The sequence below is a fragment of the Asterias amurensis genome, chromosome 1 (assembly GCF_032118995.1).
Source record: "Asterias amurensis chromosome 1, ASM3211899v1".
NCBI lineage: Eukaryota > Metazoa > Echinodermata > Asteroidea > Forcipulatida > Asteriidae > Asterias > Asterias amurensis.
This window is the reverse complement of record NC_092648.1, coordinates 35,787,742-35,811,266: the sequence shown is the minus strand read 5'-3', so window position 1 is coordinate 35,811,266 and position 23,525 is coordinate 35,787,742. Positions and strand designations below refer to the sequence as shown.

Below are 23,525 nucleotides of genomic sequence, written 5' to 3'. Positions count from 1 at the left end.
CTTTTAAAACATCTTTCCAACCATATGCATTTTATAAAAAACGGTTATAAACGCTCAGTTATAGACCAACTCGTCCGATCCAAGGCAACGTGTTCCTTTAAGTTCTGTAGCACCGCAGACCTCCCTGCAATGCTAAAGAAACGTGACGTCAGTGAGAATGTTCTTTAGTGACTAGTACAAGTCTAGGCGTGGTGACTTTCTAACATGATGGAAGATGAAAATCTTTACTTGAGTCGGTAAAGCATCTTGCGTTGCATACGGTACTGGATCTCGCCTCTGCGCATCATCATATTAAGTACCTTGTGGATTGCACGCTCAGGGTATTTCTGCATTGGAAACAAAAAGATAATCAGTTTTAGTGTATAAATCTGGTCATGTTCCCTATGTATGCTAGTACTCGGGAATAATAATTCAAATTATTCCAAAAGGGGAACAGATCATATTCTCATTCAAATATTTAAATAGCGGAGTAAAAATAAAATAGCCCCATGCTCAATTTACCATATAAATATTTGGATTTCCTTGTTGCTTACTTTAGTTATTGTTGTAAACTCTAGACAGTTTGGCCTATAGTTATTTGTAATAAAATACTTATCACTTGAAAATGTTACAACACCTGTTTGAGCCCTTGCATAATGCGTAGTGCACTTATCCTTTGGCTACACTGTCCCCCTTTTGGGTGTCAAAAATCATTGCGGTACCCGCTGCCATCACATAGGGTTTGAACTGCCACCTGTAACCTGGCTAGCTCGAAAGTCTAGTGGCAAGACATCTGCTCTAGCAGTGCAAAGGTCATGGGTTCCAATCCTACCCGAGTGAGTTTTCAATGATTATAGACGATGTTACCTCTGTTTACATTCAAACCGGCCTCTAGTGACAAAACACTGTCCAAGTCATGTTTGCCGGGCAAAAACACGCGTAGTCATGGTAAGATTAGGTGTACTTTCTAGCTAGCTGCTAAAACACAAAGGTTTTGCCCGGCGACATGCGCGTAATTCATGTATGGTTTTCGAGAGACGTCAGAGGTCACATCGTCTTTATCCATGACAGGGTAAAACCAAATTATAGTCTTCTTCATTACATTGTGCAGGAGCCGGATATGTCTAAGTCAAGATAAGTTTGGTCACATCGATTGTTACAGCTTTCTATTGAACACTAACCTGGCGTAAGAAGTCCTGGATAATGCAATGTTCCGAGACCTGTGATCCAATGGCAAAGCGTCGTTTCATCTGCTTATCAATTCGGTTGAGTTCTTCTTGATCTTCCTGGGTTGCAAAGCCTTCCACCCCTACAAAGAAATCCATGAGGTATTTCAATTAACCACAGAACATCAATCAGTCCCATACTACAATAAGGTCAATATTTGCTGATAAAAGAAAAACAGGGCGTCCATATTGTAAGCACAACTGCTATTAAGACATAACAAAATTCTGTTCATATTTAAAGAACCTGCACCCGATTTTCACAAAATGCTAGGATGGGTTCAATGCGTCCTAATGTCTCGGGATACGGAACTTATCTCGTTATAAGTCCTAAGATTAATTAATTAATCGACGACTGGTCTATCTTAAGTTTCAATCTTATAATCACAGACCTTTCAGATTAAAGATGAACATTTTTGGTACCACCAATCCAGTACTTCATCTTAAAGTCGTAGTAAATCATGGGCGATATGTCATTTTCCCATGCTGGACCCACACTGGAATGATTTACTTCTTCAAATCTGCAACATTTCTAGTCTCGATACTTTCAAGATCAAGTTAAAAACCACATTGTTTAATGTCGCCTAGATGTGTAATTGGTCTACTTGTCTTATTTTCCTTGCTGTGTGTGGTTTCCGCTCTTGTGCGCCTTGAGCACCTCATTTTGGTGGATTTTGGCGCCCTATAAATATTCTTTGTTATTATTATTATTTATGAAGTCCAAGATTACATGAAGGGTTCCTACCTGACAGACCGCCTGTTTTTGCCGCATCCAGAGTGGACACCTGAAAGAGACGCAAGGCTTCATCAACGTGACCCTCCGTAGCAAACGGTTTCAACTGCATCTTAGCAAGAGACTCTGTGATACGGATGATGGCCTCAAGTTGCCTACAGGAGAATATTTTTAAGCATTAAAAACACTGGACAACTTTAGAAATTGTCAAAGACCAGTCTTCTCGCTTGATGTACCTCAACATATGCACAAAATAACAAACCTGTGAAAATTTAAACCCAATTGGTTGTCGAAGTTGCAAAATAATAATGGAACAAAAAACACCCTTGTGACACAAAGTTGTGCGCCTTCAGACGCTTGATTTCAGAATCAAAATCTAATTCTGATTGATTAAATTCTGAGATCTCACAAGTCAAATTCGTGGAAAATTGCTTCTTTCTCAAAAACTACGTTACTTCAGAGGGAGTCGTTTCTCACAATGTTTTATATTATCAACAGCTCTCCATTGCTTGTTACCAAGTAAGTAATTACCAATAGTGTCCTGTGCCTTTAACACATAATAATTTTGATAACAATATGGTTTATTTGACATCGTCACTGTGGTCAAGTGGTTCGACTGTATGACTTGCAAACACAAGGTTTTGGGTTCAAAGCCTATCAAGCTTACCACTGATTTCACAGTGACTATAATAAGTATTGCCGTCTAGTAAACAAATCACAATATCTTGATTTGTGAAATTCATAATTAAAGACATTAAACCAATGTTTGTACAAGAGAGATCTGCTTTAGCCATCTTGGTGTATATCCCCCTTGACGAGCAGATTATCTAAACAACAACAATAAGGAAGGAACCAATTTCACAAAGCTTGTAAGCAGAAGTTTCAGTATTTTGCTTTTATCAAATACCTACTGCTTACCCTCAAGAAAGCAAAAGCCACATTCAGTACCCAGAAGTAAAACAGCGTCGGAACAATGAAAATACATTGTAAATGTGTGCACCACTGTCGTATCGTCTTGATTATTTTACAAAATACACTTAAAAGTTTATGAGACTATTGCCCTAGACCATATGAAAAGATGGTTACCTGACTGTGATGGGAATACTGGTTTTCCTGTCGGTCTCCCTCTCGTGTTCTCTTGCTCCGCTGCGCATCAACACGTACCGATTCTTCAGCTTCTCTGCAGATGCCTCCGAGATGCGAGGCCCACACTTACTGCAAGGTAAACAATGGGAAAAACTTAGGAAAATTGTATCAATATTTATTAAAACCATGTGCGTTTAAAACTAGCAGGGTCAAGGTAGTGCGATAAATTGTCAAGCCAAAGGTGAGGTCAGTTAATACTTAACTACAGACCTGCAGGCATTTAAAAACCTTAATACCTTGTAAAAGCTTTAAACCTACCCAATTACATTGGTTTTAAATTTGCGCACTCCACGCAAATATCTGATACCACTCTCTTCTGACACATGGTCACCAGTCTATGTTGAGACATATTACATAAACATGGCCATGTGACCTCCTATTGGCCAATCAGAACGGATAAACTGTCCCTGGTGTTTATTAATGGCTGTTCAAATGAGCTTTACCCCAAAAAAACAATTGATAATGTAACCACTAATCAAAAAAAAAAAAAAAAAATTAAAATAGTGCTCGTTAGCCTTTTTTCCCACTGGTTAACCCCCACATATATTATGCACACTCTTCAGTTAAAGACACTGGACCTGGACACTATTGGTAATTGTCAAAGGCCAGTCTCTTCACTTGGTGTATCTCAATATATGCATGAAAAACAAACCTGTGAAAATTGGAGTTCAATTGATCGTTGCGAGATAATAATGAAAGAAAAAACCACCCTTGTGACACAAAGTTATGTGCTTTCAGATGCTTGATTTTGACACCTCAAAATTTAATTCTGAGGTCTCGAAATCTAAGTCTCGAAAACTACATTACTTCACCAGTGTCTCACAATATGTTGTACTATGAACAGCTCCCCATTGCTTGCTATCCAAGTAAGGTTTTATGCCAATAATTATTTTGAGTAATTACCAATAGTTTCCACTGCCTTTAAGCATGCCCACTCGTCATTACCAGAAATAAATAATAATGATAATAATAATTGTTAAAGAGTTTCTATGATTCGCTTCCTTGTTGGACTTTGACATTGCCCAACTGGTTTCTTACTTTCTGGCGTAGGAAATGAACTTTTTGATGAAGTTGAGGGAGAGTTCGCCCTCTTGTGTTGGGCCTTGCTGGTTCATTCCTTGAGCCATCATGTGAACGTTCATCACATGCTTAGCAAGCCTCTGTGAAAGAAAAGGAATTTCATTAAGAATGCTTTTAAAATAATGGCGTCATATTAACACCTTGTATAACACGCAGCGCTCTCACATTATGCGCCAATCCAGTCTGCCTATTTGAGAATTAAAAAAAAACATAGGAATCAACTTCCAAAATGGCCGAAATGTTAGATATATATGCATTGTGCGAAGGTGCGTTCTGCGTAGTGTTTTGCGCAATGGTCAAGCTAAGATTTGGAAACAAATTGAAACAAGGCTGCACATCTCGTTCGCTAGAACATTTGTTTTGCATTGTGTAAGGGATCAATAGGTAAATCATGCATATCAAAACCTAACCACAAGTGGATTTATTTTAGAGTTAACAAATAACAGTCTGATTGGAGAAATTACTCTACACCTTTAGGTCAATAACCACATTGGATTAAACTTTCCTTTCAAAGTCGAGCCGTGAATAATAAAATGTCAATAATAATTTACTTAATTACATGGCACATATTCCATAAAATATTCAAGACCTCATAACAAAATAATAAGCAATAACAGCAAAAAAGACAAATTTTTGGGGGGCCAAATTATTAAAACAAACAAACAAACAAACAAACAAACAAACAAACAAACAAACAAACAAACAAACAAACAAACAAACAAACAAACAAACAAACAAACAAACAAACAAACAAACAAACAAACAAACAAACAAACAAACAAACAAACAAACAAACAAACAAACAAACAAACAAACAAACAAACAAACAAACAAACAAACAAACAAACAAACAAACAAACAAACAAACAAACAAACAAACAAACAAACAAACAAACAAACAAACAAACAAACAAACAAACAAACAAACAAACAAACAAACAAACAAACAAACAAACAAACAAACAAACAAACAAACAAACAAACAAACAAACAAACAAACAAACAAACAAACAAACAAACAAACAAACAAACAAACAAACAAACAAACAAACAAACAAACAAACAAACAAACAAACAAACAAACAAACAAACAAACAAACAAACAAACAAACAAACAAACAAACAAACAAACAAACAAACAAACAAACAAACAAACAAACAAACAAACAAAGTAAGCACAAATAAATGGTAAAAAAAGATAGAAAATACCATACAATTCATAAATTGATAACACAAGTAAAAAAATTAACTAGACAGTACAAACCATTAATAAAATGTAGGAGAGTAAAAATAATAGCAAAAAACATAGTTAGAAAAAGCATGTTAAAACGATAAGTCTTCAGAACCGATTTAAAAAACTTCAAGACTATCAGCGTACCTAATGTTAAAGTAAAACGTTGCCTTGGATCGGACGAGTTGGTCTATTAAAAGCGTATGAAACCATTGTTTATGAAATGCATATGGTTAGAAAGATGTTTTAAAAGTAGAATATAATGATCCACACAAGTATCACCCGAAATTGCACGGTTTTCCTTTTACGTCGCGAACTATCATGGTCGGCCATTTATGGGAGTCAAAATTTGGTAAAAGTATGTTCCAGAATTGCGGTTCACTATTCTGAAAGGCTAAATCCCAATTGCCAAAGAATATGGATTCTGCAAGACTCCATTGATAATTTTCTTACCATATCTTTAGCTTCATCATGTTCATCTTTGACGATGAAGATCATATCAAAACGAGACAGGATGGTTGGCATGAAGTCAATATTCTGAAAGGATGATCAGAAAAAAGGTTTACAGAAATTAAAAACTCATTCAAGAGAAAGAACTCATTATACATATATTTTTTTTAAATGCAGAGTTTAAAATCATTGCTAAATCGATTATCCAAACTTAATGTATGTTGAAATCATATTATTCAAACTTTTGGTTTTTCTTGGCACACTCCAGTCTCAAGCCTGGAAACAAAGATCAAGAATTCTCTATTCTCTATAAGATACTAAGCAGACATAATATGTTAACTCCTTATACTCCGGATAATTGTTATTTTTCGAACAGTTTAAAATAACTCAGTGAAACACAAAACAGTTTTACTGAAATTTAAAGACACTGGACACCTTTAGTAATTGTCAAAGACCAGTCTTCTCACTTGGTGTATCTCAACATATGCATAAAATAACAAACCTGTGAAAACTTGAACTCAATTGGTCGTCATAGTTGCGAGATAATAATGGAAGAAAAAACACCCTTGTCAAAGGAAGTTGTGTGCTTTCAGATGATAAATTTTGGGACCACAAAATCTAATTCTGAGGTCTCCAAATCAAACTCAAACATAGTGGAAAATTTAGTGGATAATTACTTCTTTCTCAAAAACTACATTACTTTACCAAGTAAGTTTTTATGCTAACAATTATTTTGAATAATTACCAATAGTGTCCAAGGCCTTTAATCAGCTTTTTACAGAAAGACACAAACACAAAACTCACATCATCTCCCTTGGTATCGTCCCATCGTCCAAACACGGAGTTAGCGGCTGCAAGGACCGACGCTCGCGAGTTGAGCGTTGTCGTAATTCCAGCCTTAGCGATAGAAATGGTCTGCTGCTCCATGGCTTCGTGGATAGCGACTCGATCATCCTCTCGCATTTTATCAAATTCATCGATGCAAACCACTCCACCGTCAGCCAGAACCATAGCGCCACCCTCCATCACAAAGCTCCGCTGTAAATGAGAATTGGAGTAAATAGTTCAGTTATCTGTTTATTTGGTTTAAGTAACAATTTTCTTTGCATAACATAACCAACTTATATATTGCGTTAAATAATAACAATGATACACATCATTTATCAGACACTTAATAGAATATTTCTAAGTGCATATTCAGTTTTTGCCTGCAAAGTTCGTGGGACTTCATGTTGACAATTTACCTGCCATTTTCATACCTTTTTTAAAATGAAATTTGAGATGATTAACTTGGTTTTTACCCAGACGCCAATGTGTGCGAAGCACTGTATACTCAGTTCCCCCCCCCCCCCCCCAGTTTTGTGAAAAAATCCACAAACATTATTACTCGGGGGGGAATAGAGCCTTCTCGAACAGATGTCTGACCAAGCCACCAAGATTCCCCGATAGCAAGAGACAATTCGATTCCTTCATTTTAGCAGCGGGTGTAAGCCTGCAATTCCGTTCACATGTTGGAACATATGGGTGCTTTCAGGTACCTACAAAAAACTAGAACCATTGCAAGAATTCCTAACAAGACACTTTATTGTGTTTCCTGACATAAACTTTTCACGCTGTAGTGTAGTCCTTTTAAGTCGCGTGCCACTTTAAGCTTTGCGCATGGGCTGTTGAGTTGTTGTAACCAGTTGTTGAGTTCAGTTGCGAGTAAGAGTTAGTTCTAGCCATGGAGCAATGAAGTTGACAACAAATATTAGAAACGTACATCAATACTTGTGTCAGTCATTTTAGAGGTTAGGACATAACACACACACAAAAACTCATTCTGCAAAAATACACATTGGTCTAGACCAATGAACACTTACAGTGGCTGGGTCTTTGATGACTGAGGCCGTCAGACCTGCCGCACTGCTCCCTTTTCCAGAAGTATAAACCTAACAAAAAAAGACAAACAACACTTATAAAATTGAAACCGTTCCAGTACCTTCAAGAATTATTTTGTCATTTTCAGTCACTGTGGTTAAGTTGAGGTGACTTTTAGCTACCAGCAAAATGCCTTATGATAATTGTTTCTTGTGACCGTACCCTGATGATTTTTGCTGAACGGCACTAGACACTATTGGTACTTACTCAAATTAATTGTTTAAATAAAAACTTACTTAGGAACGAGCAATGGAGAGCAGTTAGTATAAAACATTGTGAGAAATGGCTCCCTCTGAAGTAACCTAGTTTTTGAGAAAGAGGTAGTTTCTCACTCAAATAATAAAAGACTACAGCTGAAGCCTTTTATTGTGCATTGGAAAGCACACAAAGATAAGCAACAAGTGTGTTTTTTCTTTCATTACTCTCTTGCAAATGCGACGACCAACTGATCCCAAATTTTCAATTTTTTTATTTTATTTTACATGTTGGGATTCTCAAAGTGAAGATACTGGCCGCGATAATTACCAAACGTGTCCAGGGGTGGATTTCACAAAGAGTTAAGACTAGTCTTATCATGAGTTAAGACGAGTTACTCATTCTAACTTAGGACTAGCCATACGTTTTTTATATCTCCTAGTTACATGTAGGACTAGTCCCAACTCTTTGAGGAAATCGACCCCAGGGCCTCTAAGCCATTCCATTTACTGTAGAACTAATCACTTCAAGGAATTCCAAACTTACCCCGATCGGGGAAACCTTCTCGACAAACTTGAGAAGTTGACTCTTAGCTGTACCAGGATCACCAAGAAGAAGCAGATTGATGTCTCCACGACGAGTCAGACCATCTGGAAGACGCTTACGTGACCCACCAATAAGAAGACACGCTATGGCTTTCTTAATGTCTGGTAAAAAACAAAAGCATATTTTGCAATAATAACCAAGAAAAGGAAAGAGTATTAGGCTCGATTCATACTTCCTGCGAATGCAATACAAATTTTGACGTCACAAATTCTCAACAAACAACTCGCATAAGTTGAAATGTGCTCAACTCCTGCGAAACATTCGCTGCCAAAACAGCCATGTGGTGTTAAAATTCGCTTTGCATTCGCAACAAGTTTGAACCGGGCTTAACTCTTTATTATTCAGGGGAAGAAATCTGAAGAAGAGGCAAGTTCGAAAAAAGGACATTTGATCAATGCTTGTCCTTAAAGCCTTAGCAATAGTGAAAGTCTTAACGTTACTTAAATACCTAGTTTTTATTATTATTATCAGTTACGCATAAACTCACCAATGCTGCCATAGATAGAGGGCGCTATACTCTTGGCCAGCATTTCATAGACGTTTGGATTGGCCGCAAGACGGCGGAGTTCTTCTTCCTCAGATTGTGTGATGGGTACCCCAGAGCTGCGGCCGGGACCCTCAGTGTCTATCTCAAATCCCACCACTCTGATGTAAGGATTACGGATTCCAACTGCAACTTTGTCTGAACGAGATTTCTGCAAAAAGGAAAATGTTAAAATTAAAAATAACAAATACAGTAGGCCTATTTGTTGTTTAATTTTTTATTTTTTTTTACAAACATTAGATAAACTGACAGTCTAAATTTCTTATGTCATAAACATTACCGTTGGCTGATTTGCTATTAAGTGGTTTTTGGGGTGGCATCACATCCCAGCATGGGCAATTTTTTTTAGTTTGGTTTCAGCTGGGAATACTTTTTCCAATAGCCTCTAAAAACAACAAGAAAATATTGCATGTCCAGGAGAAGACGAAAAGTTTACCTTTCCGAGTGGTGCCATTTTCTTAATTGCATAAACACCAATGATGGTTACACGGTTACCAGGGACAACACGCTCACATAGGTATCTGCAGAAGACCAAGACATTAAAAATTAGTACTAGTAAGTTCCTAGTAGTAGCATAAGAAATCCTTAAAATACACAGTAAACCTCAACAAACTTGAAGCCTAAACAAACTCTAGCCTGGAATTCAATTTTTCATAAGAAAAAAGTACACATTGAACACCCCAGATAGAGCTGAACTTTGGTGAAGAGAATAAAGTTGGAAAGGTGATTATTAAAGGAACATTACAGAATTGGTAAGAAACAAAAATCGTGCAGATCACAGATTTACATAAAACTTACATGGTCGACAAATGATGATGATTTCATCCCTTGAAATGTCTGTCTGAAATGTTATATTTGATGAGAAATAAATAATCTAACTTCGCGTTAGGAGTTTATCGCTCAGTGAGCGTTTGCAAATTAAAAATGGCCTTGCCCTCTACTAAAGACAAAATTCCAGGATTGGCGAATCTATTTTTTCCACTGTAAAATGGATGAAAGTGTGGGTTCTGAACAGAGTTGTCAACCTTAGCCCGCTGGTTCTTTTTAGAACACTACTCCAATGAGATTTACACATGGTGCTTGCGCAAACCTCATCTGGTTATGAACCTTGTTTCCAAGAGGTGTGTCCATGTACATTCTTTGAATATTCTGGCAGGCAAGATACTACACTGGTCCTTTGGGAAAGTTGACATTTTGTGTCATAAATTCCACATAAAACCGAGAGAGATGAAAGTAAAAGCTGGACAAGTTTTGAGATGTGCCCCCCTTTCATCATATAAATAGTTGATATGAATTAGACAGTGCAATCTCCATAAAGTATAAGATTTTATGTTTTCTTCCATTGAGCTGTGTATAAATCATGCCTGCAGGAGGTCCAGGCTCTGCGGCTCTTTTGTAAACATGTGATGTCACAGGTCACATTGTCTATACTATGCAACGTTTTTAATCTTACTGATATTTTACCTGTCACAGTATATCTGCATATGTCTAGGTAGCTCTCCGTTAGGAACATCTTCAGGGCATTCCTGTAGCTTTAATGTCTGGTAATCGACACATCTACACTTGTCTGGCACAATAAAGTACGGATCCAGAGGGCATGATGGACGGCCAGCCTGGTCGCTGCAAAAAAAAACATAAACATAAATTTATAAGGTAAACCTTTTAACAATATCAAATCTTATCTTCAAGTACGTGCTAATCCACCAATCAGAATTGCAGAATAGAGTGGTGATAAAAACCTATTGCACGGCTAATATCACTACCTACGTCATGTGTGTTCTATGTTACGCACCAAGTTCGCTCGTGGAAATATGGAAAATATAGCATGTCTGCGTCCCAGAAGCGCTATAATTTTCCATATTCCACTTGCGCTTGTGTTATAACTTATAATAATATGGTCACTGTGGGATCATGGTTTTTGTTTCCAGGGAGAGCACAAAGTAGCATTGTTTAGGGCGAGGTGGAAGAGGTGTAGGGGTTGTTAGCAAAGATTATGGAGTGCCGAAGGTATGTGGCATGTACACTAGACGCCATTTCAGCAAGCAATTCTTTTGATGAAACAATAGATCATGGGCATGATATGTATCAAAACATTTGCTAGCAGAAATGGCGCCTTCAACTTGTCTATGGTTGCTAGAAGTATCTGAACATGTATCTGAACATGAAGGTAGTGGTGGGAAAATTCTCTCTAGGGGCTAAGATAAAAAATACCAAAATGTATGTATCCTTTTGGTAGGTGGTAGTCATTGGGGATGTTGAAGTATTTGAAAACCGGTAATCTCCTTTTAGTTATGCAGGCTAAATACCAGAGGACCCAGTCAACATTTTTCATTACTAATAAACACAACTACATTTAAACCAAAGGCTGCACTAGATTTTTCCTGGCTTCAAATATAAAACTCTGACAATTTTGGAAGGAAACAACTAAAACCAAAACCTGAAAACCCCCCAGTCAATTAGTAACTCTATACCACAGACTTACGTGTTGCATTTGCGGGGCATGGTGTAACCCTCAAGACCTGGCTTGACGGACAGGTTGGGCACGTAGTTTCGACAGCCTCGACACTGGATGGTGATCTTTGTCGCCTTTGCTCGGATGGCCGAAGCCGCGATGACAATACCAGGTATCTTTATCAGCTTAGATACCTGGTCGGACTGCTCAGAGGTATTAGAAAGATAGACAATCATTTATTATATTATTGATACAAGTGTTCCTAAACCAATCACAATTCCAGTAAGCAGTTTATAACTACTTCACACACACAGCATAGATGATTCTTCATCGAGCCCCCCCCCCCCAAAAAAAAAAACAAACCAAAAACCAAATTGTCAAAAAAAAAAAGATGAACGGGCTCATTTGATTTTTCAGTTTTCAAAAGCGCAGAACAAAAACCAAAATGGGAAAGATCAGCTGAAAAGTTACACACCCACATAATGCAGATTTGTATGCCAATCACAGGCATGAAATTACCCTCCCATTGACTTTAAGATTTTGCGAAATGAAAATGGCCTTCCCCTCTTACAGATAAAATTTTAGGCCTGCAATCAACCGAGTACATTAGGCAGATATAAAGTTTAGCATGTCAATCCAGAATTGTTTTCAATTTGGCAAGTCTTTTTTTAATTTTGAACAACTGCACACAGATTGCTACGAGGATGTCTGTCCTGAAAGCTGACTGTTGAACTTCATTCTTACCTTTAAATGACGAATGGATATTGGATTTGCCTCCGAGTTGAGCATGATCTGAATGTCTTCAAGATCTTCTTCACCCTCTGGGCGTGGTCTGGTCACCTCATCGGCCATCTCCTTCGCTGCATCTTCAAACTAGAGGGAATAAAGAACAAGACTGCAAGTTCACAACAGACTGCTTGTTTAGGTCAAAGTAACAAAAGCATGATGGAGCTTCTCAAAACGGAAGGAATGCTCTTACTATCTCGCTCGAGGAAACAAATGGCACATCTGTGATTCACACCCTGCTGATCAGAAAACAACAGAGCTGTGTTACTTCAGAGTCAGAGGGAGCCGTTTCTCACAATGCTACATACTATGGATGAATGTTTTTAAAGAAATTTTACTCCTGTTGTTAAAATTCCATATTTTCCTATTTTTAATTAGTTCATATTTCCATGTTCAGCGCCCTAGAGCATGCCTACATGATACGGGTGCTATATAAGTTTTGGTATTATTATTATTATCATCAACAGCTCTCTTTTGCTCGATACCAAGCAAGTTTTTATGCTTACAATTATTTTGAGTTAAATTTACTCGAAATAATTGTACCAATAGTGTGGATTAATGTTGAGACAGGCAGGTGTTAATTCACCAACTTACAAAGGGGAGGAACTCCGCAGGTTGTTTCTTTAGCTTATCTGCAAGGTCTTCATCAAAGCTTGCCAGATCATCTAAGCAGACATCCAACCAGTACTGTCCAAGATTGTAATGACGTTTAAGCTCATCCCTTCAAGAAAACAAGACCAAAATTAATAGTGAGCCCATGTGAATTTTTAAGGACAACAGAAAATTTAGTTCGAGCTAGGCAATTTTAGCACATAGGTGCTATTACTAATTAAACCAAATACAAACATACAAACATGCAACTTTATTACAATTTTTTTTCTTCACATTTTCTGCTGCACAATTAAAAAACAAAAAGAGACCAGTTCCATTTACTCAAAGACAGTTGTTTTAAACTCAAACAAACATGACAAAGCAAACTGCAAGCTTTTATTTTTTGTTTGCTGAAAAATTTCTTAGGAAAAGCCCTAGAATTTGGATAAAGTTAATGTCAGTTTTTAAAGTTTTAAGTAAAACCGTATGACGTATCCTCTTATTCATAATCCTGCCACCACTTTTTCACTCATTCTGACAAAAAGGAATATCTCGTTTAGTTAAGTTAGCTTAGTTAAATACTATTAAATATATCATAACGAATGAAAAAGTGGTGGCAGGATACGGAAACCTTTCCATAATAAATTAAGAAATTTTAAATAAAAATATAGATTTTTTTTTGTTAATTTATATTTATAAATATAATTATAATTTAATTAATCAAAAAGAAAAAGCACAGATTAAAAATAGGGGAATAGAAACAAGAAGCACCCATTCTTAATCAATGCTTTATGATCATGTGGCATGGTAAAGTTTTGTTTTCTGACTGAGTGATAAAACCTAGCCCAGATTAAAATAGCGCTTAAAAAAAAATCATATCTCGCCTTTGTTCAGCACAACACAAAGTCAATACACAAGTTACACGCGACGCTCGAAACCATACCTGTATTTGTATGTAAAGTTTGCATCGTGATATTTCCTCAGAAAATCCTTGAATCTGCGCTGGACGGCAGCACGATTGACTCCATCGCCTTGTGGATCTTCAGACCCAAAATTATCCGAGAAAAAGATTCCTTGGCTGTCGAAACCTGACATTTTGGAGAGATGGTTTTGGTACTTCAATTTTTAAATACCTTACTGTCCGTGTTTAAAGACCACTTTAGCACTGTGTTATGATTGCGGGTATTTTCCCGGGAAAACTCTTCACGTGTCAAAATCAGCGCGAAAATGGAGAAAGCGCGCCCTCTCTGTCCGGTGTCACTTCTTGGCAGGCAGTGCTCCTAGTTAATGCAGTCAATATTGGGTACTATTTACGCCTGGGTGTAAGACTTGTTCTATAAATAGACCAAAACAACAAACATCACTTCCGGTTTTGTGACATGCCTGCAAGTCAAAGGAAGGAAAGGTCAAACGTCTAATGGAAACGCCTCCAGCAGTGTTAGGTTTCCGTATTGAAGAATTCAGTTCAGATAAAACGTCAACTGAACCGTGTAAATCTCTACGGGTCGTGACTTTCAAAATCAAGGGTACATTAATCTGAAGAAATGGTAAGTAAAGAAAGTGAGAAGCGAGCTGTCGTTCACACAATCGCAGTTTTTGAGTTTTTAATTCCAATTATGCATGATGAGGAGGGATCAGGGATGGAAGAAACAAGTTGTAAAAATTGTATCCTTCCTCTATCTATATTTTTATATGGCTATGCTCAAGTTAAACATGGGTTGGAATTTTGTGAGGCATAGATGTTTAAGTTAAACTTTAACAATGATGTTTGTTTGTGTTTTGTTAGTTGCGATAACGTAACCCTCCTGCCGACTGTGGAGCCGGAGGCTACGCCATCGGCAGGAGGGTTACGTTATCGCAACTAGTGTTTTTTCATTTCATACAAACGTTGTGCACTAGATTTACAGTTCAATACAAAATACAATTAGTAAAAACAATCCACGATCATATTCTTATTTGCAATAACGTAACCCTCCTCCAAACGGCGGGAGAGGGGAACGTAACCCTCATCCCGATGGCGGGAGGGGGGTTACGTTATTGCAATAATGATCATCTGAGTAAATTCAGAGGATATATATTGTTTTTTATGAATGACAAAGTGTTTTATAAGAATAAGATAGTGCCCGTATACAGTGGATAACTAGCCCAGGGGATAACTTTCCGCATGGCGCCACCACTTTTTCACTAATTTTTAGAAAAAGGGATATATCAATCAGGTAAATAAGTTCCTATATTATTTCATATCAAATGAAAAAGTGGTGGCGCCATACAGAAACTTTTCCAGCCCAGGTTGGACTCCTCTGCGTTGCATCAGTGCAGTGGCTATGGACCTTTTCGCAAATACCCATTGTGCGAGTGCTTACTTGATGAGGTGCATGCTGGTCTAGCTAGCGATCATCAAACTTGAACGCTAAAAAATAGCTAAACCAGCATGCACCTCATTCCACTAAGTGTACGAAGTTTTGCAATAAGGTATAGGCCTAATGGTGGCACTGACGTCCTACCAGGGCTAATGGAGTAATGCCGGTGGAAAGCCGCACTGGCTAAGTTTGATTTAAGCAGGTGTCCTTCTTGATATACTAAAGTACATGCTTCAGTGGCCGCATAAATAACCAATATTTTCAATCGTTGTTTTAAGGGAAATCAAATCAAAAATTAATTAATGGTGCAAGTCTCACAAAACAGTCACTGTGTAAATGTCTAATCAGTGCCGGTGGCACAATACACTGCCTGACTTACCTTTGCTTTAGTATGAATTCAAGAGAATTGTGCGAATCATTTTATAGAAGCTAAAACTCTCTTCTAGTAGAGTTAAGGTAGAGAGTTTTATTTCTCATAAAATGGTTTACACATTTCCCTTAGCAGGGCTACAGTACTTCTGGTATGGGGGCAAGGCAGAAAAGTTTAGCCAGGGTTCCATTTCACAAAGACAGTCCTTACACTAATTCTAAAGAGTTACTAAAAACTTGAGGCTAGTCCTTACTGAACTCAAGATAAGATTAGTCCTAACTCTTTGTGAAATCCATCCCAGGTTACCTCCACTTCTTGCCAAGAGAGGAGTGGTCGATCATTAACATTAATACAATGAAATGTTTTGATTTTTATTTACTTTCAGGCTCAGGCAATCCAGGTGTGTGAGATAGATGAAGAGCTGAAGGCTCAACTGAAGAAGTTCAGATTCAGAAAAGACAAGAATATCTCAGCAATTGTCTGTAAGTCACATTGTTTGGCCTAAGTATTTAAATTTGTGGTTTTACCCATATACACCGATGTGTGTTAGCACTGTGTACACAGTACTTTCCTGAGCTCTGTGAAAAAAACCCACAGGCATATTACTAGGAACAGCAAAACAAAATAGAGCAGATTTGATATTGCTACAGTGGCTCATGAAGGGGCACCCTGCACCCAAATTCACGCTAGGATTAGTCCTATCTCGAGTTAGGACGAGTAACCCATCCTAAGTTTGGATTAATCTTAACCTTTACATGTTATAGTGCAAGGCTGTGACTCTTCCTAAGTCTTAATATTAATCCTATAAGTTGGGAGTAACCCATCCTAAGTTTGGATTAATCTTAACCTTTACATGTTATAGTGCAAGGCTGTGACTCTTCCTAAGTCTTAATATTAATCCTATAAGTTGGGAAGAGGTTGGTGAAATCGACGGCTGGACTTGGATGTTGGAATCAACTTAATGTTGAATTGTACAGATTTGCTCATAATGTAGAAATATCAGGCCTTGCCCTCTGCCCGCAGATTTGGATAATTGTCAAATAGATCAGTTTCTCACTTGTTGGTGTATTCCAACATCATTGGGCTCAATTGGTCGTCAAACTTGAAACAAAATAATGAAAGAAAGAAAACACCCCTGTTGCATAGAATTGGGCATTTTCAGATGCTTGAGAGGCTTTACCCCTGAAGCCTTTCTCAGATTCAAACTTTGTTTTGAAAAATTTAAAAGGGTGTCGCTTCTAACAATGTTTTATAATATCAACAGCTCTTCATGGTTTTTACCAAGTGAATTTTTAAAGGCAGTGGACACTATTGGTAATTACTCAAATTAATTGTTAGCATAAAAACTTACTTGGTAACAAGCAATGGAGAGCTGTTGATAGTATGAAACATTGTGAGAAACGGCTCCCTCTGAAGTAGCGTAGTTATCGAGAAAGAAGTAATTTTCCACTAAAATATTTGAATTTGATTTCGAGACCTCAGAATTAGACTTTGAGGTCCTGAAAGCACACAACTTCGTGTGACAACGGTGTTTGTTATTCGATTAGGCTACTGTCTCGCAACTTTGACGACCAATTGAGTTTTCACAGGTTTGTTATTTTGTGCATATGTCGAGATACACCAAGTGATAAGACTGGTCTATGACAATTACCAAAGGTGTCCAGTGTCTTTGAGGTCATTCATTTTTGAAAAATTTATAAAAGTTACCCTCCCTTAAACAACAGGCAACACCTCTATTGTGATGTAGTTGATTTACGTTTGGCTTCTGGTTTGTTTTATTTGCAGGTAAAATTAAAGAGACAACGGTAATAATTGATGAGCAATATGAAGTAAGTATTATTAATATTATTATAAAGTGGCTTTCGTAAAGCTACCTACATTTATTTTTTAGAAATTGCTTTTGATTTAAAATTTTCTATTTGGTTTTCTCCTGAAAATTTTAACTTTTTGCACTGTGAAGTTTGAGACAGTAATCAACAGAGCGTTTTCTTGCACCTTTAAATGTAGCAAGACCTCACAATTTGCATTTGTTGACGGAATCATTTTGAACTGATGTTATTTAATTTATGTTTTTTTCCCATATGTTGGAGGTGACCAAACCACTGCAGTCAGCGTTTTCTTATGATGCTTGAGAGTGGAAGCTGTTTAGTCGTTTCCATTTAATGCGTAGGATCTATAACATTTTGGCTATTTTTGATTTTTTGTTTTCCTCTGTAAGGATATTTCCCTTGAGGATCTCCAGGAAGAGGTTCCGTCCACTCAGGCTCGATTTATCTTCTTAAGTTACTGTTTAAACCACAGCGATGGTAGAATTTCATATCCACTGTGCTTCATCTACTTACATCCTAGAGGTAATTACAGTCAATTCGTTCTTTTCATTTGGGAGGACTGTTTTTTCTGAAAGAATCTGTGAAGTAGGTTGTCATTGTCAGGCCAGATGTTTCTTGGTCTCAAAGATTTGTGGTTAAAAAGTACAACAGTCTGGAACTGCTGGATATCTCAAAATTTTAGACCTATTTATATATCCGATTTTGCCTAATATAAAAACAAAGATTTTAATTTAAAGTGGTGCTGATTTTTTGTCACTCAGAGAGCTCTTTAAAGCCATTGGACACTTTCGGTACAGAATTTTTTTTAAAGTTCACAGATTTACAAATAACTTAGGGTTTACAGAAGGTAATGGTGAAAGACTTCTCTTGAAATATTATTCCATGAAATGCTTTACTTTTTGAGAAAACATTAAAACAATATCAATTCTCGATAACGAGAATTACGGATTTATTTTAAACACATGTCATGACACGGTGAAACGTGCGGAGGAAACAAGGGTGGGTTTTCCCGTTATTTTCTCCCGACTCCGATGACCGATTGAGCCTAAATTTTCACAGGTTTGTTATTTTATATAGAAGTTGTGATACACGAAGTGTGAGCCTTGGACCATACTGTGTACCGAAAGTGTCCAATGGTTTTAAAGGCAGTGGACACTATTGGTAAATGTCAACCTTCACAGTTGGTGTATCTCAACATATGCATAAAATAACTAACCTGTGAAAATTTGAGCTCAATAGGTCATCAAAGTTGCGAGATAATAATGAAAGAAGAATACACCCTTTTCACACAAAGTTGTGTGCGTGTAGATGGTTGATTCGAGACCTCAAGTTCTAAATATGAGGTCTCGAAATCAAATTCGTGGAAAATTACTTCTTTCTCGAAAACTATGGCACTTCAGAGGGAGCTGATTATCACAATGTTTTATACCATCAACCTCTCCCCATTACTCGTCACCAAGAAAGGTTTTATGCTCAAATTATTTTGAGTAATTACCAATAGTGTCCACTGTCTTTATGCTTAGATAGTCGGAAGTGGATTGTCATAAACATTAAAAGTGGTATAAGTTCACTAAACCTAAACTCTGGTGTTGTCAGCAGCAGACTTTGGTATGGGTGTGAATAATCCCAGTCATGACAGTTGTGCCCTTGAGCAAGGCTCTTAATTGTTTCGTAAAAAAGTTGGGAAGGTAGTGCATTCTGCTCTACCAGGCAGGCTCCAAGTGGATGATACCCAAGCCTACATCCTTAGGAACTGTGAAGGGGGTAACCCTGTTTCAGCATGCCAGTGCTGGCAGTTGATTTGGGTCGATGGCCCAAATCAGTTAAGTGTGTCCTCACCTTGAAATGGCAATCCAGCCTTGTTATGTAAACAGATCCCTCATTTAAAACAAAATACTTTGGTAGATTTTGATGCTTCAACAAATGAATGTTTTTTTTTTTTTAATTTAGGCACCAAACCTGAACAGGGTATGAAATACTCTGGAACGAAACTTCATCTTCAAAAGGAGTCTGGTGTCACAAAGGTAAGTACACATTGAAGAATAACAATAACAAATCAGATGTGCAAAAGATTGGATACGCATAATACATTTTAGAATGCATACAATAGAAGATGTGGAATGCTAGACTGTCGTACTTAGGTTGTATATACATTTAACGACCGATAACAAAAGAGGACAACAGGGTTCTTGGTTTGGTAAAGGTCCCAAGTTGGAATGTGGTATACATAACCAATGCGAGCTATTCCCAAAAAGTTAAAAGAGGGGCAATAGAAGGTTCCAGATTGCAGGTGTTAACACTTGAGCATGTCTACTCGTTGAAACTGAGGATTTAAAGGCACTATTGGTAATTACTCAAAATAATTATCATCATAAAACCTTTCTTGATTACGAGTAACGGGGAGAGGTTGATAGTATAAAACATTGTGAGAAACAGCTCCCTCTGAAGTGACGTAGTTTTCGAGAAAGAAGTAATTTTCCGCGAATTTGATTTTGAGACCTCAAGTTTACAATTTGAGGTCTCGAAATCAAGCGTCAGAAAGCACAAAACTTTGTGTGAATGGGTGTTTTTTTCTGTCATTTATATCGCACAACTTCGACGACCGATTGAGCTCAAATTTTCACAGGTTTTTTATTTTATGCATGAAGACTAGTCTTTGACAATTACCAACAGTCTGATAGTGTCCACTGGCTTTTAACAAAAGGGATCCGGGTGTTTGACAGAGAGTGGACTTCCTCGCATTACTTTTGTGTACAAAACCAATGGGGAGATCACTAAAAACAAACAAACAAACAAACAGTGGGTGAATAAAGAGAAGTCCTCATTAGCAGGATTCACAAACCTGTGTGTCTGTATGAGCTTCAGTAGTTTTGGCTGGGTTTCTAGGTTTCTTCCTATGTTTCCAGTTATTTTCCAAAAGTAATATTTTATTCCATTCTCACCTAAAGCATGATTGATTTCAGATATTATCGATTGCAGCCCTGCCTGGAAGAGTAGTCTTTCTGCCCCTAGGTTTGGAACAGTCATCAGTGGAAATGCAAAGTTAACATTTTTCTTGAGTTGAGGCTTGCTGTAGCTTTGTGTGAAAATCTTGTTTGAGTAGTCACTGGTAGTGTTGGTTCTGAAATCAACCGGTGGCAACTCAACATTTCAATCAGTATGCTTCGATCATCTTCAGGAGATGTGCTCATCAGAGCATACTGTTTAAAATGTTGAGTTAGAACCCACACTACTTAAAGATGCCAGGTCAGATTTTTGGCCCCAAACATTAAAAAGTATATTTTTTGCCCCAAACATTAAAAAATATTTTTTTTTGAGTGAATGGTATTTCAAAGAGTTTCACCCGCTCTAACGAAAACAAGTTTAACTTTTACTTTTAATGGACAGGAACCATGAACAAAATGTAAAACGTTTCTTATAAAACACATAAGAATTGGTCACGTGATATATTGTCGGGATCCCGACAAAAACTAATTTTGAGCACTTTATTTCACTGCTACTAATGATTGGCGGACTTTTTCAAGCAATGGCTCAAATGAAAGCTTGTAACTTTCTCGACCCAAATCAAAATACCTATTGAGTTTTAAATCCAAGTTTTTGGGTCAAATCGGCCAAAAATCTGACATAGCATCTTTAAAAGAGATTTTGACTTGGTGCTACCGCAAACCTCACCTTATTCTACTCCTACCATGCAAAGTTTGAAATCCTACGTAACGTTTTACATTTGTCTTTTTTATTTGATTTGCAGTGCTTTGATCTGACAAACGTGGAAGACTTAACGAAGGAGTGGCTTGAAGGGAAACTCAGTTTCTTCGGTTAGCTGACTACCTTGACTTACCGGGTTGCTCTTCAGTGCCAAGGGTTATAATGTAAGCCTTCACTGCCTCAAACCAGTTTGTACTTATGAGACGATTTGGGGTAGTAGTAAGATTGGGCCTAAGTTGGTGCTGTTTATCACAGCGTTCTGTGCTTCTGATCACTGTTTCGCTCTTAAGGTTAGTGCTGGATTTCTAGCTGTGTAAAGCTAGAACAACTACCTTAGTGCACTACTCATAATAAATCTGTTATTACGCCAAGCAGTGTCATGTAAATGGGTTAGATTCAGTTTGAAAACTTCAGTATTTGGAGTACCAGTGATAGAAGCATTGCTGCTGTACCCATTTTTGGTTGGTATCCAGGTCATACATAACCAGGCAGTTACAAATCATCCGATAACTATGATGGGTGTGCTTTTCACATTATTTTTTATTGTTTCACAATTGCTAGCTAGTAATGTACAATGTACATTAACACAAGGAAAGAGCCCAGGACTGAAATAAAGACTCTTGCTCAAGTGAATATGGATAAGGAACTATGTTACAGTGTGGGGTGGGGGGGGGGGAGTGACTCTGAAAGAAGAGGTTGGGGGGGTTCAGGGTGAAACTTGTAACAAAGTGTGCAGGATTTATTTAGCTCAGACATTCTACGTAGCTCATGGAGCTGCTTAAGAAAACAATCTTGCTTGACATTTCTGTGCTAAGCAAAAGTTAGCAGGATACCAGTAAAAGATCACCCTTTGATATGTTAGTTTGGCTGGTAACCCTTAGTCTGGTAAGCATAATTTTGTTGTGCTTAGCTTACTTTCTGTGCGTAAGCAGCTCTTTTGAATTGGGCCCTGGTTTCTATCTCATGATGCTATGCTAATTTTAAAGATGCTATGTCAGATTTTTGGCCCCAAACATTAAAAAATTGATTTTTTTTTGAGTGAATGGTATTTCAAAGAGTATCACCCGCTCTCTAACAAAAAAAATTTAACTTTTACTTTTAATGGTCAGGAACCATGACAAAAATTTAAAACGTTTCTTTTAAAACACATAAGAATTGGTCATCTAAAAGATTGTCGCACTTAATTTCACTGCTACTAATAATTGGCTGACTTTTTCGAGCAATGGCTCAAATGAAAGCTTGTAACTTTCTCGACCCCCATCAAAATACCTATCGAATTTTAAATCAAAATTTTGGGGTCAAATCGGCCAAAAATCTGACATAGCATCTTTAAGCATTGTTAATCAGAGACTCACATGCTCAACCCTTGCTTGGGTTTGGTTGACGCTCCGTCATTTAGGCTATTTGGAAAACGTGCGCTTTCAATACAAGGCTTCAAACATGTGGATTGAGCTCAAGCAAGAGCCCAAACTAAAGCCAAAGTCTAAGCCCAAAGTCTAAGCCCAAAGTCTAAGTCCAAAGTCTAAGCCCAAGCTTATTCAAAGGTGTCAAAAAAGGGCTTAAGAAAATAGGGGGTACAAATTGCAAACCATCATACTCATAGGGCAGTTTAATTGAATCGGCACAAAATAATAGGCGTCAACTTTTTTTTCTCTCGCAGAAGAACTTAGCTGATATTTCTTCCATTTCATAATTATTTAATTTTTATCTTTCAATTTATATTTGATATATTTCATTTTAAAATATATTTAAAATACTTTGCAAGTTTCTAACGTAGTATTAATCAAAATTGTCAAATTTATGATGAATTTTTAAAGATTGGGGATGATTATTTTGGAAAAACTGTGTCAAAGCGTCTGAATATATTTTAAACATTAGTAAAAAAGGACCCCCTTTGAAGTAACCTATTGAGTTAAAAAGAAAAAATTCACAGGCTCGTCATTTTATGCATATGTTGGGATACACCAAGCGAGGATTCTGGTTTTTGACAATTACCAAAAGTATCCAGGGGTCGATTTCACAAAGAGTTAGAACTAGTCCTTACTCGAGATAAGACTAGTCGTCTTTGTGAAATCCACCCCATGCCTTTAAAGGAATACCACATGAATTAAAGTCAGTATAACATGAATGATACATGTGGGGAAGGGAAGTTTGCTCTTATTAATACCAATGGTAAATGTTGTTTTGTCAGCATTTCATAATAATGCCATTTTTAGTAAATGTAACATTTTTTCAAGGCTAAAATAAGTAATAAAATTTTGTATTGGAAATATAGAGAATAGCATTCTTTGATGGTTTGTGTGAATTTCATGTTCTTTGTTAAAG

General features: G+C 37.2%; 2 protein-coding genes across 2 annotated transcripts; one reads left to right on the top strand and one right to left on the bottom strand.

The window, feature by feature from the left end:
- Positions 1 to 46: 46 nt before the first annotated feature.
- Positions 47 to 14,161, bottom strand: LOC139938382 (DNA replication licensing factor mcm5-like). The gene is made up of 16 exons (XM_071933858.1): positions 13,880 to 14,161; positions 12,940 to 13,066; positions 12,304 to 12,432; positions 11,590 to 11,762; positions 10,572 to 10,727; positions 9,544 to 9,628; positions 9,051 to 9,258; positions 8,504 to 8,664; positions 7,705 to 7,773; positions 6,647 to 6,880; positions 5,846 to 5,929; positions 4,120 to 4,241; positions 3,022 to 3,150; positions 1,948 to 2,090; positions 1,161 to 1,288; positions 47 to 326 (listed from the first exon to the last, which is right to left on the bottom strand). The coding sequence occupies exons 1-16, from the start codon at positions 14,029 to 14,031 to the stop codon at positions 225 to 227; spliced, it is 2,202 nt and encodes a 733-aa protein (XP_071789959.1). The 5' UTR covers positions 14,032 to 14,161; the 3' UTR covers positions 47 to 224.
- A 163-nt stretch (positions 14,162 to 14,324) lies between these two features.
- On the top strand, positions 14,325 to 23,508 carry LOC139938374 (glia maturation factor beta-like). Its single transcript, XM_071933845.1, has 6 exons — positions 14,325 to 14,483; positions 16,052 to 16,148; positions 17,452 to 17,495; positions 17,885 to 18,017; positions 19,446 to 19,519; positions 21,244 to 23,508. The coding sequence occupies exons 1-6, from the start codon at positions 14,481 to 14,483 to the stop codon at positions 21,313 to 21,315; spliced, it is 423 nt and encodes a 140-aa protein (XP_071789946.1). The 5' UTR covers positions 14,325 to 14,480; the 3' UTR covers positions 21,316 to 23,508.
- The last annotated feature ends 17 nt before the right edge of the window (positions 23,509 to 23,525 follow it).